This window comes from Aedes aegypti, chromosome 3 (assembly GCF_002204515.2).
Source record: "Aedes aegypti strain LVP_AGWG chromosome 3, AaegL5.0 Primary Assembly, whole genome shotgun sequence".
NCBI classification, from domain to species: Eukaryota; Metazoa; Arthropoda; class Insecta; order Diptera; family Culicidae; genus Aedes; species Aedes aegypti.
Window position 1 is genome coordinate 155,762,018 of NC_035109.1, and position 16,504 is coordinate 155,778,521.

The following is a 16,504-nucleotide window of genomic DNA, read 5'->3' on the forward strand; positions in this document are numbered from 1 at the left end:
TATGAATAATTATGTAGTTTTGTTAGAATAATAAACAATTAAACAGCACTAATGAATAGCTTAAAAAATGACATTACAGCATAGCTGAGCCTTTCGGATCATAAGACCGATGTATAAAAATAATTTGTTTCGAAATTGTCCGCGTGGTCTTCTAGTGCCCCTATTAGATCAGAATCAGTCATAGACATACATACCGAATGCTCGCCATGACCCTATGACCAACATTTGTATATGTATAGCCTTAGCTGATGTGGCTTTTCTAATAGGTAGTTCTTTCACTCATTGATTGTCTTCAAAACCTTTTCAAGTATAGAAAATTGATTTTATTTCATTTATTACTACATTGAAACTACATTGTACTTGTTGACTATTAGGTATTATTTTATGTTTAGCACTATTGATATTATCAAGGCCAGAATTCCCAGTGAGTGAAGAATTTTATAGTACTAGAACACCATAGAAGATCGCTAAACATTACCTAATCATGGAACGGCTTTTTGCTCTATTATTTTAAGTAGATGCTATTGATCTCCCTTTGCTCCTATCCGCAACCCGGTGCACGCGCCCTGTTGGTTTTCGAAAACCTCGTAGAAGATTACAAACCGTCAATGGCATTCCCAATTACTACCCCACATTGCACATTCAAGGGTCTGACTGTGCTCCTAACCCACCCTCAGTTTGTAATCTTCTCGCCAGATTGAAATTATATTTTCCCGAAGTGAAAGTAATTTTGATGAGTGATAGCCGTACTATGCAGTAGTTTAACCAGAATCTTTAGGTCAGAAGACAAAATCTAAATTTTGTAATAAAAAGGTTGCCATTGCTTTGAAATTCACCCAACATCTTATCAAAGCTACTAACAACAGCGATCAATTATCAAAACTCATCGCTCCCTGGAAAATATAATCCCAAGCCCAAGCCCAAGCCCCTTAATAATATTCAAATCAAAATAGAAACTTTTAGAGATGTTCATTAAAATAGTGACCAAGTCTTTTTAAAAAGAGCTACTGACAGCCCTGATTTTTTCTTTTTTGTTGCTATCCATAATCATAATTCAGATAGTTTTCGCAATTTACAAGAAATTTAGTCTGTGCTCAAACGGTCTCTAACATTCGAACATATAATGATATGCAGCGAAGCACAAGTGAAACGCACCAATGGTTTGTTTACTTTCGGTGACATTTGAAAGTAGAATTTTTTCCAAAACGTCAATGAATAAATTTAAAAAAAAAATAATAAAACTGTGTACTTGTAGCACTGTACTTTTCATGATACAGATCCGTCTATGCATTTTTTTATGTCGGTGGAGGATCAGTGCATACACGGGACTGTCATCCCCATAGAAAAACTGACAAAGTGCTTCATAATCAGCTGAACGTTTCATTAACAGGCCTATTTGTGCATTGAAAATTTGTTTACTAGTAAAATACTATGTGTTATGGCTTAGTAGTACTTCCTCTATACGATAATTGTATGAAAAATATAGCCTTTATTTACGATGAGAAATTGCTAAAATGTACTTACCGCCAATTGAGCTTTCGATACGGGGACGCATTTTCCTTGTTGGTAGTATTTTGGCGGTGTCAAATGAAACGGTTCAAAACGTAAAGTGCTGCGGATGAAATCTGGAAACATGAACATGAACAGAAAAGAAAAATCCATTAGTAAGATTCTGCAACTCTTGATATGAATGTTGAATGTATTACATGATGACATGAAGAACATTAACTTTTAATTCATGAAGCTTGATTTTGGGCGCTAATTTACCACACAATGTACAAATAGTGGAAGCGTTGAAGTTTGAATTGAAGCCAACCTACCCGAATATCTCAGTCCACCAAACCAATTTACCTTATTATTATGATCTATTATATTCAACATCGAATAAGAATAGCATCTATTATAATTCACGATTTTGTAACAATCATTTAATTGTAAAAAATTGCACCATTCATAAGAACAAATTAATCAGCTGTAAACAAACCGATTATCGAATCGGAAATGAAATTAATATCATCAGCAAAAAAACCCCCTACCTCTCCAATCGACAATAAAGTGTCCCTCATTCCCTTCAACCAGCCAAAGAACCGTGCTAGTTGGTTATGTAAAGCTGTAACCCAATCGATTATTATCGACGTTGTCCTTGAACGGTTTCATAATAAACAAACTCAGTTACCAAGCACCCGCTATGTGGTAATCGGGAAGCAAGGGAGTGTTCACCTGTTTACGACTTTAAAATGCGCCAAAGCCCGATTCAACTGGAAAGTCGTACCGTTTTGATTCATATTACGGACAGCTTCAAATTCCGGACACTCTACTTTGTATGGGAAACATTTCAAACGAAATGTTTCAATTTTTGCCGTTAAAAAGTTCATACTTTCAAGGCTCATTTTAACAAGCTTTTTCCATAAATATCTATGCAAATTTGTAATGCCCAACTGCCTTAGGCGTCTCTTTAGTGGTTTGACGATTTCAATTGATGATTTGACTTTTCTATCAATCATTTCCACACAGTAAGAAAGAAACGTGTAAATTTCTGAGACATATAATGCACATAATTGGAGCGTGGTATATCATGGATATTTACATGATATGTCATGTAAACTTCAATTATATGTCATGTAATCTAGCAGAATCCTATGTGATTACATGACATATAACACATTTTTACATGACTTGAGACTTAAGTTTACATGACATCATGTTTACATCGCATAAGTGAAGTTTACATTACGAGTAATCTTCATTATTTTTAACAGTGCATGAGCTGTCCGGAATCCGAATCAAAGTGTCCGGAATATGAGACAAAAGTGAGGAAGCGTCCGAAATAAGAAACATAAAAAGGCCACACATTTCGATTTATTTAAAATAGATCAAGTTGCGGAAGCGTATTCTTTACTCATCATACGAAAGTTTAGGGTTTACGACGCTCGATAACGCTAAGGAATCATACAGAATGATTTATTTTGTATGTCCTATTCTGAGTTATACTTCCCTGAGGCCTTAAGTGTCCGTAATAAGAATCAAAACGGTATCTTCTCGGTCAGCAAGTTGTTGATCAACATTCGACTCGGGATTGGGTAATAATCATTCGTCTTTCAAATGGAAAAATAAACCTTAGAAGACCATGTCCCTGTTACATTCCAAATATCCCATGAAGCGATTCTCATTCCTATCAGCTCAACATTTAATTATTTTTGAGCTGAATACATATGAAACAAATATCGACAGTAATCATCTATAATTATCGACAGTAATCAGACATTTATTTGCAAAGAAAACTTGATATTGACAATGCTCTCGAAACTTTTACTGATTCCATTATTGAAGCAAGCAAATTCGAATCCGTGATTATAGACGATGATCTGTCTTAAAAACGTGAGGAGAAGGCAATTTAAACGCAGTCGCAATCCTGCTATGAAAATTATATGGCAGGATCTGCAAAAAGAAATTGAAAAACGTTTTACTCAATTCAAAAAAATGGAAAATAAAATGTCTCACCAAAAATTTTGAAGTCTCTCCAAAAATTTTGAAAAAAAAAACCTCAGTAACAATTCCAGCCTTGAATGAGGAAAACAAATTATTACTAACTAATTGCAAAAAAACTCAAAAATTTGCTATGCAGTATGAAAGCACTCATAATTTTAATTTAGGACACACTAGTCGAATTGAAAAATTCCTGGGAGACTGATTTGGAAAAACTTCTGCTTCTAGCATAGCATAGACTGACTGTACATGTCAATGGTTGAAGAACTTCTGCTTCTGCCGAAGAAGCGAAAACTATTATTTAAAAAAAAAAATGAAAACCCCTGGCGATGATGGAATTTTTTACATCCTCATCAAGAAACTTCCATAAAGTAGCCTATCATTCTTAGTTGATATATTTAACAAATGTTTTCAGTATTTTCCTGACAAACGGAGAAACGACAAGGTCGTATAAGGACAAAAATCCTGCAGAAGCTTCCAGCTATCGTCCAATCATTTTGCTTTCCACCATCAATAAACTTTTTGGAAAAGTCATTTTAAAAAGAATGATGGTTCACATCAACCAAAATTCATTTTTTGCCAATGAACAGTTCGGATTCCGCCATGGACATTCGATCACTCATCAACTTTTACGTGTGACAAATTTGATTAATTCCAACAAATCTGAAGGCTATTATACTTGGTCTTGCTATTCTGAAAATAGAAAAAGTATTCGACAGTGTTTGGCATGAAGGCTTGATTGTTAAATTAAAAAACTTTAATTCTCCAACATTAATTGATAGAATAATCCAAAGTTATCTGTAAAATCGTACACTTCAGGTTAATTATCAGAACTCCGAGTCTGAAAGATTTTCAGTAAGAACTGGTGTTCCTCAAGGCAGCATTTTGGGCAGCGTTGCTGAGTTACCTCAGGGATGTCAAGAATCTTTGTTTACGGATGATACAGGCCTCTCCACCAAAGGACGAAGCCTGCGTGTCATCTGTACTGCCCATAACTGCATAACAGTCACATTCGACATTTTTAACAAATTGAAGTTAATACCGGGGAGAGTCATCAAATGATAAATACTTTCGATAAACTAACTGAAATCGATGAGATTGTTCTAGAAAATTCAAAAAAATACCAAGTTGTTTTGTCACATTGGTAATTATAACCGCATAACAGTCACAATTATAAATGAGCCTCATAATGTAATAGCAATGAAATTCCTTTCAGAATTATTTTCTGACTATTCACCTAGTATGCGATATGAGTTGTACAAAATATCAGCCTCAAATAAGCACTTGTGAGTTCCTGGTAATTTTTAGAAATTTTATTATCCTCTCATACTGCCATAAAATGCACACTTAGTATTCCATTTACTCAATGCCTACTTTTGTCGAATGTTACAAATATGCAGTTATGGGCAGTGTAGTAGATTGCAAAGAAAGTTTTGATATACATTTTTTCATACTTGCAAAAATAGAAGATTTCTCCTAATGCTTCCAAAACACAACTTATAATATTCCCACATAAACCAAAAGCTCTTTGTTTGAAATATTCAAGTAGACATGTTGTCACATGTTTGTCACTTGAAATGTTAACGGTCTTAGGGCGCTAGTTTGTAAAATCTTCGACAACTTAACTTACATGAAATGTATCCTTACACATGTAGTACGTTGCAATATCAAACGTGTCACACTTTCTTAAGTGCTATTTATTTCCAGATTGTAACAGTTTCTTGTTTCACGATTATAAGAGTCTTCTCATGTCGCAACACGTATACTCATTACTCACACAACAACAAGCAAATATTGCAATGCTGTATGCACTGGCCAACCATAAACTGTCTAGACTCGTCGTCGCTCATACAAAGAATTCAATTCTGCATCGCACGTCGAAATTTTGCTGGAAAAGCAATATTGGGCTATGACACAAAACAGGAATTTTCCTTTCTAACAACTCCTCCACTCCACTTATCGAATGGGAACGATCTCGGTCACGTTTTTCTCGGTACTTCCACCAATTTGACCACACGTTGCACAATTTTCATCACCCATTTAGCGGGTCACACAGCGAAACACTTCACTCGACACAAGACACAATTCACGGCGGAAACTCTCCTCTGCACATCAGGTTTTCCTCACAGTAGCAGAGTCATGTGAAAAGCGAGAAACAAAAAAAAAAGAGTTCGAAAACGGGAACGACGTGTTGGAGTGAAATTCACGCGATGCTTTTCGCACGGCAGACGAGTAAGGAATGGGAATTTGGGAGCGTCTGTCTGTCCCCATTCGGATGGTGGTGAAAATGTGGGAAGGCATCGCACCATCTCTTTGAACTGTGACAACGCTTGGTGCTCTTTATTGTCGCTTTCAGATTCAGGGAAATGCAATCGGCCCATCACACTATTGATGATGATCAAGCATCAGGTGCGTAAGATTAATCGGTATAGGGTTGGCGTACCAATAGCCACACAGCTAAGATCGAATAGTCGTAAAAATTCGAAAAATTAAGCCAGGGGCACTATCTTAACGTCATCTGAGTGTTTTTTTTTTCATCTTAGTATTGTGCAAAATATTCGAAAACTACGACAAATCTTTTTTTTTTTTTTTGTTTCGTTTCCAGTTCTGTACTCGCCCTACACCTAACACCATACATATGCGTGATGAAGACGCATCTGTGTCGACAGAACATCCACCGAAAATCTTTTGCGGTACTGGACAAACCGCTAGCAATGTATGCAGCGAACTAGCAGCAAGGTCGGACAACTTCTGGGTGTGTTTGACCAAAATATCTCCGGATGTCTCAGAAAACGATGTGCACGACTTGGCCAAGGAATGTTTGCAAACAAACGACGTCATGGTCAAATCACTAGTTCCTAGAGGCAAACCTGCATCGATGCTCTCATTTGTGTCCTTCAAGATTGGAGTTCCTCATGATCACAAAGCAAAAGCGATGGATCCCGCTACCTGGCCCCAAGGGATACTGTTCCGCGAATTTGTTAATCACGACTCGAACGTTCGACGTTTTTGGAAGCCTCCGCAGCGCATCAGACCGGGAGCATCTTCTTCGAGCCAGGCCCAGACCAGTCAAGCAATGTCAACGCAGTCGTCCATCGCATTGATCTAGAAAGCTGCCCATCGTACCCATCCAGCGCTACTTTGAAATACCTCACACTGTATTATCAAAACGTAAGAGGCATCCGAACTAAACGCGTGAATTAAACTTATCGTCCTCCGATTATGACATCATAGTACTCATTGAAACGTGGCTGCGTCCAGACTCCAGACATCTCGAATGCAAAACTGGCTTCGGACTACAATATATTTCGTTGCGATTGAAGCTTAGCCACCAGCGACCTTAGTAGAGGCGGTGGAGTTCTAATTGCCGTGAAAGCATCACTGAATTGTAGGTCAGTCGATCCAGAACACTGCGATAATCTTGAGCAAGTGATTGCATGTGTAAAGCTGCAGAAGTCGTCAATTCACATCTGCGGAATCTATCTTCGCCCCAACTCGCAACCTGTATTGTACTCTTCGCACTCTGCAGCAATCCAACAGCTCAGTGAACGGATCTCGCGGTCTGATTCGATCGTCGTCGTTGGAGATTATAACCTCCCTCAACTAATCTGGCAGACTGATGAACATATCAATGGACTACTCATCTGAACACGAAGTCACCCTGCTTGAAACAATGGTTGCTTCTGGATTTCAGCAAATCAACAACATTGTTAACTCAAATGGACGCCTTCTGGATCTAGCTTTCGTGAATAACAACAACGACGTAGAGCTGCTTGAGCGGCTTCTCTCCTCAGAATGGACAACCATCACAAGCCGTTTGGTCTCCGCATTGACGTTAACGACAGCTGCACGCAAGTAGGTGATTCAAATCACACCGACATTTTTGACTTTCGATATTGTAATTTCGACGAGGCGCTATCGCTACCGTCGAATGGGCTACACTGTTCATTGGCAAAGACACGGACGAAACGGTATGTACTTTTTACAGGCCCATGACAACCATATATCGATACACAGTGTTCTTCGTAGCCAGGATGTCCCGGGCGATAAGTGAATATCGCCCACTGTCAGTTGTAAGAACTGTGAAAATAAAGACCATAGTTTTGTTTAATTGTTTGTTATGGTTTGATTATCAATTTTTGATATTGTTAAATCAGCTAATAATGTGCCAAAAAGTTGAAGCACATTCAACATGTCGATGACTTTGGAAGGAGAGCAAACATTAAAAGGCATCCTGCAAGCCTCCAAGCAAGCAATCAGTGATTTGATTGCGACTCTTGCTCGATTATGGATCATAAACATTAAACAAAACTTCGCATTCTGATTACACTCTCGATTCAAATTACCCGAAAATGAGTAAACACATGGAGATGTTGACTACGCTAAAAGTCATCCCGTGCCATGGGCCTGACTTTTTATGAAGTTCTGCATCGCATTCTGGACGAGCACGTTCCATGTAAACAACGGAGCCGTACACATCCATGGTGGACATCCGAGCTGCAACACCTTCGTAATATTGTTTGTAAATCTCGAAGGTGTTATTTCCAGTCCAGTCACAAACTGTTGAGAACCGTGACAGACTTTGTACCCTAGAAGCCAGTTATATCGATTGTCATACAGCCTCGTTCCGACTCTACGTTGCTCGCATGGAAACGACTGCAAAGGAAGATCCCTCCGCCTTCTGGACCTTCATACGGAATCGCAAACATGTGAACAAACTCCCAGCTGAAATGGCTTTCCGACAAACCGTCGCTAACTCCCCCGAAGGTATTGCTGATTTGTTTGCAGACTTTCTCGGAAACGTACACTGTACAAACCCGCCGACGTTCTCGCCGGAAAATATCAGGAATTGTCCCACTTTCGATCTAAACCTCAAGCCTTTTGACTTTGCTCAGCAGGATGTATTATCTGCCTTGCAAAAATTCGACACCAGTAAAGGCCCCGTACCAACAATCTTCCTCCGTTACTCTTCAAGGAATGCGCCGATTCTTTCCTAATTCCATTGACAATCATTTTCAACAAGTCGCTCCAAAGGAGAACTTTTCTGATGCTTTGGAAGACAGCCTCAGTCATCCCAATTTTTAAGGCAGGTTCTACTCGTGGTGTTGAAAATTATCGAGGAATTTCAATTCTGTGCTGCCTGGCGAAAATCTTCGTAAAAATGGTTCATAATATCCTGTCCACTGCATCTCAACCGTTGATATCTCAATTTCAACACGGATTTGTTAAAAAGCGGTCAACGACAACGAATCTCATGACGTTTACGAGTTTCCTCTCGACGAAAATTGGAAATACAGTATCGGACATATAAAATGCACCACACTCTTAAAAAATATGGAATTTACATATGACTCAATTCAATCTGCACTGAATGATTTAATGACGCAAATGCATTTACGACACAGTTTTATGTTTCTAATGATTTAAAGTTCAAAACCGTGAAGCAAAATAGAAATTTTAAGGTGAAACATCTCGGAATCCAAAGATGGCCGTCACAATGGCCGACTTGTGACCCTACTCGCGTTTTCAAAGGCACAAAACTGGAGAAATAGTAGACAAACGTTCCTGATCTTCTTATTTTAAGCTTTTTGCTAGTGCAAAAAGCCAAAATAAAAAGTTCACTCTAGTTTGATGCTTCCTTCGCGAGATTAGTGCCCTAGAAATGTTAGTACAATCTTAGAAGTTAATTCCAAACTGTTTCGCCTTAATCAAACCAAATTGTATTTTACGTTCATCAATCCCTTTTTACAAACATATGTAGTGTTTGTGTCAATATGCCAATCTCACGAGTTAAGTACCATAAACATAAACGGAAGACTAGAATTAACATTGTAAAAGACGTAAATTTACATGATGTTTAACATGGGGTCCGATCTTAGCGCCGGCATCATGTAGTTTGTTTTCAACATGGCCGGTCGTACGTCGTGACTCTTTTCTTGCGTGTTTTTGAGTGAAATAAATCGAAAATGAATAAAAAGGTTTACCTGGATATTGAATTTGATGCAGTAAATAATGCTTAAAAATGGTTTTGTGAGTAAATAATGGTTCGCAACAATTGAAAAAGTGCGACTGCTATGGTAATGAACCAATGAATTATTTCGATGCTCCGCGGGTGTGAAACTATGTTCCGTTTGGTTCGCGTCGGCTGATGATTGCCTAACATTTGGAAAACTAAATTGCGGTGGTGTTTTGTGTTATTAGGCTAGTGCTATCAGACTAGAGCAAGTTGTCCGGATAGATAATCGTTGATTACATCTTTGGGATTGTCGTTCGATTATAGAGTGCGTGTGTTTCGAAAAAGAGGAAATTATGAGTGTTTTCAATTAAAATTGCTGTGAGCAATGAAGAGTCTAGGAGAACGTGTATATGTTTTGTGGACAACTATCATAGTTTTTTCCTAGTTGTTTCCCTTCGAATGTATATTCATAACTTTTCGTCAACAGCAGCAAGGTAAGAGTTACTAAAATGTTTTTAAAATATAAATTTTCGATTACGCACATAAATATTATTTAAAGTATTCTTCAATGAACATGACAAAAAGATTGAAACAAAATTACACGTCGTGAAGTAAAAGTCAGTTATAACGACTTTTACGTCTCGACGTGTATTTTTTTTTGGTTTTTTATTGTCATGTAATTTTAAGAACAGATGCAATTTTATGTCAAATGGTTCGCTTCTTTTATGTGCATCAAAGAAGACGTAAATTTACCTGATTTTTTGTAAGAGTGTAGATTTAGAAGAATTTTAAAAAATAAAAAAATAAGAATTTTAAAAAATAAAAAATAAGCATTACAGGAGAATTGATTATTCATGCTATTTTATTTTTCCATTCTTAATAAAATTCATTCAAATCGTTTTTAAGTATTTCCAAATATGTGTTTCGAAACATAAATTTCGGGAGCTTTCTTCGTAAATTTCTAAGAATCCAGGGATTATTTTTCCTTGAAGGAAACTGCAAAGCACCGTTTAAGATTTTTTTTTCTACGAAACACGGGATTTTGTAATAAATTGTGTTAAAAGGGGATAACATATGTGCAAACATGTTTTCATTAAGCAGATATTTGGATATTTGGACAAATTTTCAATTATAGGAGAAAAACTCAATAGAAATTACATAGACAAATGTATAAATTCCAAGGGAAACATAATTTATTACGTTTATTGAATTCTTTGAATAATTTCTGTAGAAATAGCTCAAGATTCCTGTCGTAATGATTGAATATTTTTTACAGAATTTCTTAAATCATTTTTTGTGAGACATCTGGAATTCATGAATCTGCTACCGTAATCCGGGGTATCATTGATCAGCGGGGTGACATTGATCGGAATGACTCATCTCGTAAAAAGTTCGTATCATCCTATATTGATGGAACATTTCCAAATCACGAATGGTGCTTCTCTTTCTTATATTCATAAGCTAATGTAAGTGGGGATTTTTGCGAAAATTCCGTTTACATTATCCGTAAATTTGTCAACTTTTCGAAACAATGATTTCAATGGGTAAGGATGACACTACCGAAGATTCATATCTCACATAAGTTCTGCAAACGATATGAGCAAGGATAATGCGGTTCTTACTAAAAATGGCATCGCTGAAAACGATTCCGTTGTCAAAACTTTCATAAATATGCTCAATTGAGCAACATTAACGAATTACTGTAAAGAATATAGAATTCCCTTAGGAAATTGCCTACCTTTGGGCGTATTCCGTGGTTCGAGTTGTTTTTAATTTTAAAATAACTCAAAAAGTAAATGACTTGTAAGCGTTTGGCTTTCATATTCGGCTGCGGGGGCCATGATTTAAGTAAGTAACGATATTTTCAATATTACCGAACGTTATTTACATAGGTGATCAATGTTACCCCATATCAGCTAAATCAAGAAACCACTTAAAACATTTTTTTAAACATACTTAAATCTTTCAAAAACAAAATGCAGTATATAGTCACGAGCTATGGGTGGCAGTACTTATTTTAAAAATATAAAACTTGCAACATTTGCATTTTCAAACAAAATATTTAAGAAATATTCAAAAAAATGATCAATGTTACCCCGGATTACGGTACCAATATGTTTTTCACAATTTCAGGCACTAATTTTGACCTAAATGGATAAAAAATCTCTTAATTGGTGAAGGAAGTGACTTTGAAGCCAGCTTTCTAACTCCTGATATCAAATATCATAATGAGGTCCTATAATTATGTAGCAACTACTTTTTACTCAAATGTAGGTAAAACATCGATTATAAAGGATTGCTCCCAAAATGCGTATGGCTATCATTTTCGACCTGTGGATTTAATATGAAGATTGCTATCGGTAGCAGAATGAACTGGCCTCTGAATAATTGAGACATTCTTCCGATCAACAACTCAATTAGGGTCACCTGAACATTGCAATCAGAGCAATTTATGATTTATGCCTTAGCATAAGATAATCCCTTTGCTTCTCCAGTGCAGTATAAATTTGAGTTTCTAGAAGTGTTGCTTCCAGATGCAAGCAATGGAAGTCACGAAGCTGTACTATCTTTGCATTATCTTTCAGTTACATTTGATCGTTAAAGGAATTGAATGGAATAATTTCTTCGAGGTATCGAATACTTACTTCAAAGCAAGACATGTTAAGTTACTGACAGTGGTCAATTGCTTCAACACCGTAGATAATTTCCAATTGACAAAAAACTATCTGGAAGCTGGCTTCTTCGTGCGAATAATCGAAAGGTTCGACCATTTCAACGTATCAGGAAATGGAAACAGTGGTGTTGTAGTAGATGGTTCATGTGAAACTAAAATGCGCCAACTGTTGACAATCAGCAGTCTCAATGAGTTCATGCAGACTAACATTTTCTGGTTGTTTTTGGAGGAGGTGCATGAATCCGACAAGTTGGAAGTTCCAGACACAATCAGAACACGATATAATGATGACTTCAGACATGTTGAAGCTCTTCCTGGAAGCAGCGTTGCGGTTGGCGTATTCCAGTCGTCGTGGAGACTATTCGATGTGCACAAGAAGCATTCTAAAGGTAGTTTGATATTCAAAGATATATGCTACCACGGTCGGAATCTGATGGAATCCACCAACATGCAGCGAGCACTACTTCGTTTCAATAAAAATTTGAAGGAACGCAGAAACTTGCGAGGGTACAGAATGCCTACGGCAATTGCGGTGAGTATAACACTTGTACCATGAGATCAAGCCCAAGTTGTTCATTACCTACTTCATTACTCAATCGATACAGATAACGTCTCCCGAGAAACATACAGGGATCAACGATATGTCGGACACTTTTCACGATTTGTACGCCAAATCTACGTTTCCGCTTATCAAGGAACTGATGTATGATGTTAACTTCACCATAAATATGATACAAGTCGATTTAGGTGGTTGGAAAATTAACGGTACATTCAATGGACTTATGGGACTGTTGGCAAACCGTACCGTCGAGCTTGTAGCTATGGGTGTCCTAATGCGGTCCGAAAGAATGGAAGTGTCAGATTATATCACCGTTGCTTTTCTGTTGAAGACTTGCTTTATCTTCAAACAACCTCCACTATCGTTGGTTTCCAACATCTTTGAGCTGCCGTTCAGTGGTCAGGTTTGGCTCAGCTGCTTAGGATTCATAATCGTTTGTTGGATTACCATGATGAGCGTCAGGTTTTTTGCTAGACGAGAGAATCTTACTCCAGGGGATTCTTTGACCTTCATCATTGGAACAATGTGCCAGCAGGATATCAATCTGAGTGCACACTTCAATTCGACAAAATTTCTTTTCTTCGTGGCAAAACTGGCCAGTTTCTTCATATTCGCTGCCTATTCGGCAACGATCGTAGCGCTGCTTCAAAGTCCAAGTCGAGCTATTAGGTCGGTGGACGACTTGACGGCATCTCCCCTGAAGGTCGGAGCCATGGATACAGTCTACACGTGGGTTTACCTCAATGAAGCCAAGGATGCACAGGTCCAGAACCTATTTCAGAAAAAAATCAAGCGTTACGGAAAGAACTCCCTCATCGAAGCTGACGTCGGAATGAGACGAGTTAAGGACGAGCTGTACGCTTTTCAGGTATAGTTGAGCTCGACACGTAAACTGCATTAGATCGTTATTCTACATTAAGTCTTCAACAGGTGGAATCCAACGCGGCATATCTATTCATCAAGCAGACATTCACTCCGCAGGACACCTGTAAGATACACGAGTTGGAAGCGATCAAGGTGGCTCCCTTTGCCATTCCGGTTCGGAAGGGTAGCAAGTATCGGGAACTGTTCCGTCAGCGATTAATATGGCAGATGGAGGTCGGCATCAAGCATCGCGCGAATAGAATTTGGATTGCCCATAAGCCCAAGTGTGAGTCGGGAGTTGTTGCGTTCAACTCGGTTGGCCTTAAGGAATTGAGGTTCCTGTACATTCTTCTACCCGTCGGGGTAGCTCTGGCTTGGTTCATTTTAGGTGCCGAGCTGTACCGGAAGAAGAAATTGCAAAAGGTTGAAGAGGGCTCGAAGACTTCTCCGAGTGATGGGGAAGAAGTGATGAATGAAATTAAACTGAAACTGGTTTACGATGGTTATTTGAACTGAAAAGGCTTCTGGAGGATGGTTAATATCAACGAAACTTTTCATGCAATTGGCAAGATTTGAGCACAATCATCTATCTATTTATGTAAAAAAAATGGAATGGTGTTTGTATGTCACGAAATGACTTATGAACGGATCAACGGATTTGAATGATTTATTCTCCGTTCTGTTCGTCAAGGATTCCGACGTGTTTGTGTGTATGAAAATCCTCGGATATTCACCGGGAAAGTTGGAAAAACGAGAGTGAACGGAACTGTTTTTTGTATGGGACGATCCATAGCGTTTTTCAACAGCCTACTTGATGGCAAGACGAAGTTTGCCGGGACCACTAGTTAATCAATATATATGCAGGAAGAGTTTCTCTTGTTTCTCTTAAAATAATCAACAATGCTTGTGGTAAAGAAAAAAAGAATGTATACTAAAATGCATTGCATAAACTCATATTATGATTTGACAGACACTGAAGATCTTGTAGTTAGTAGAAGTTTAAATACATTATTCCTCGGATACGAACACAATATAAATATATGTAGTTGCAGTTAAGGTGAAACATCTCAGAAATCAAAATTAGCTATCACAATAGTCGACTTGTGTTCCTACTCAATGGTACAAAACTGAAGAAATAGCAGGCAAACGTTCTTGATCTTCTTATTTTAAGATTTGAGGTAGTTATGTGGTAGGACACAAGGTCAAAATAAAAAGTGCCCTCTGGTGGGATGCCTCCCTCGCAAGATTAGTGCCTTTGATGTTTTGATACAATAATGGAAGCTGGATTCCGCACTGTTTCACCTTAAATGGAGTTAAGCTTCCCCACCTGCTCCAAGGGAGATCACTGAGTAGACAATCCGGAACAACCATCATAAGTTTAGCTTCTCAAACATTTATAACAACTATAACTCTTTTTCTTTATAATATCCGCAAGAAAGGCATCTTCTGGATTCACTAAATGTTTGTCTAGAAATCCTTTGTTAGTCTTTTCGAAAGAAAATCAAGAATTTTTCTGGAGGCTACGCCACAAATTGTTCATCGGATTTTGTCCAACCAGTTAGCAATTTTTGCAAGCAAGATGCGTCAAATATATATAGTGTTACAGTGTATCCCCGCTAATCTGAACGATACCTCATGCGAATCATGGGGATTTATTTTTAATTTGAACGATTTTACCGTTTTGATTCATATTACGGACAGATTCTTATTCCGGACACTCTACTTTGTATGGGAAACATTTCACACGAAATGTTTCAATTTTTGCCGTTCTAAAGTTCACACATTCGAGGCTCGTTTTAATCAATATTTTCCACAGATATCTATGAAACTTTATAATACTCAACTGCCTTAGAAACCTCTTTAGTGGTTTGTCAGTTTCAAATAATGATTTGACTTTCCTATTTATGATTTTTATGGGCTGTCCGGAATTCTAATCATAGTGCCCGGAACATGAGGCAAAAGTAAGGAAGCGTCCGGAATAAGAAGCATGAAAAGTCCTCACATTTCTATTTATTTTAAATTATTCATGTAGTGGAATCAAAATCTTTTTCTGCCATTCAAAAGTTAAGTGTTTTGAAGGCTCGATAGCGCCGAGTAATCAAACAGATTGATTTATTTTATATGCTTCCTGATGAGTTATAGTTCGTTGAGACCTTAAGTGTCCGTAATATAAATCAAAACGGTATTTTGGACCCTGTGATTTTGGGTTTTTGTCAAAATTAATGATTTACACAGCGTAACCAAGTTAATGATTATGCTAAAATGTAGAGAAAAACTTCCTCTATGAGAGAAAAATGTTCACTTGATAATTTAAAGCCCAAAACACGTCGAAAATAAATCAATTGTAAAGCACTGTTTTTCATTATTTTGGACCCGTAATTCTTTTTAACCCTCAAAGTATATACTTGGTACTTTAACATTTACATTAAATTGGAGACAAAGCCTAAGATACTGTTTGTTTAATACGCTTGCGCATAGTTCAATCAATCGATTAGTAATGGAAAGCCTATGGTATTATACGCTTTTATCAAAGAACTAAGAAACAGTAGTTTGTAATCTAAGTCAGAAATTTCCATATAGCGTTAAACGCCAAGAGATATGCAACGCCCTATAAATGTTCCGTAATTCATTCAATTTTGTTCGATTTGTACTCCATTATCAAAGTTACCCTAAAACAGAAAACTGATCCATTCAGAATAAATCTTTTGGCAATCTATCAAGTGCAATCGATAGCTAGGGGATCGTTCAAACATTACGTAACGCAACAGGAGGAGGGAGAGGGTTTAGCATAGTGTTACGGTCCATAGAAAAATTTAAAATTTTCCATACAAAAGCTGTTACGTGGGAGAGGGAGGGGGTCTAAAATAGCCAAATTTTGCGTTACGTAATATTTGAATAAACCCTAGAATGCCAGTACTTATTTTAAAAATATAAATTGTAATTCTTTGTAATGCATTATGTCATA

General features: G+C 37.5%; 2 protein-coding genes across 2 annotated transcripts in view; one reads left to right on the forward strand and one right to left on the reverse strand.

Annotated features, from left to right (window-relative positions):
- LOC5572323 (influenza virus NS1A-binding protein) overlaps positions 1–16,504 on the reverse strand; it is a 79,378-nt gene that overhangs the window by 48,236 nt on the left and 14,638 nt on the right. Inside the window, exon 2 of the mRNA XM_001653950.2 lies at positions 1,525–1,625. Coding sequence (XP_001654000.2) covers positions 1,525–1,555 — 31 coding nt within the window. The 5' untranslated portion in view covers positions 1,556–1,625. The remainder of the gene's footprint in view (positions 1–1,524; positions 1,626–16,504) is intronic.
- On the forward strand, positions 11,582–14,080 carry LOC5572312. The gene is made up of 3 exons (XM_001653951.2): positions 11,582–12,648; positions 12,722–13,543; positions 13,606–14,080. Exons 1-3 carry the CDS (start codon positions 11,977–11,979, stop codon positions 14,053–14,055), a joined length of 1,944 nt encoding a protein of 647 aa, XP_001654001.2. The 5' UTR covers positions 11,582–11,976; the 3' UTR covers positions 14,056–14,080.

Bases quoted from the DNA above. Each gene is read 5' to 3' on its own strand.
- LOC5572312 (XM_001653951.2), top strand. From the start codon at position 11,977: ATGCAAGCAATGGAAGTCACGAAGCTGTACTATCTTTGCATTATCTTT. The intron at 12,649-12,721 runs GTGAGTATAACA...CAATCGATACAG, and splicing joins GAATGCCTACGGCAATTGCG to ATAACGTCTCCCGAGAAACA. The intron at 13,544-13,605 runs GTATAGTTGAGC...AGTCTTCAACAG, and splicing joins ACGAGCTGTACGCTTTTCAG to GTGGAATCCAACGCGGCATA.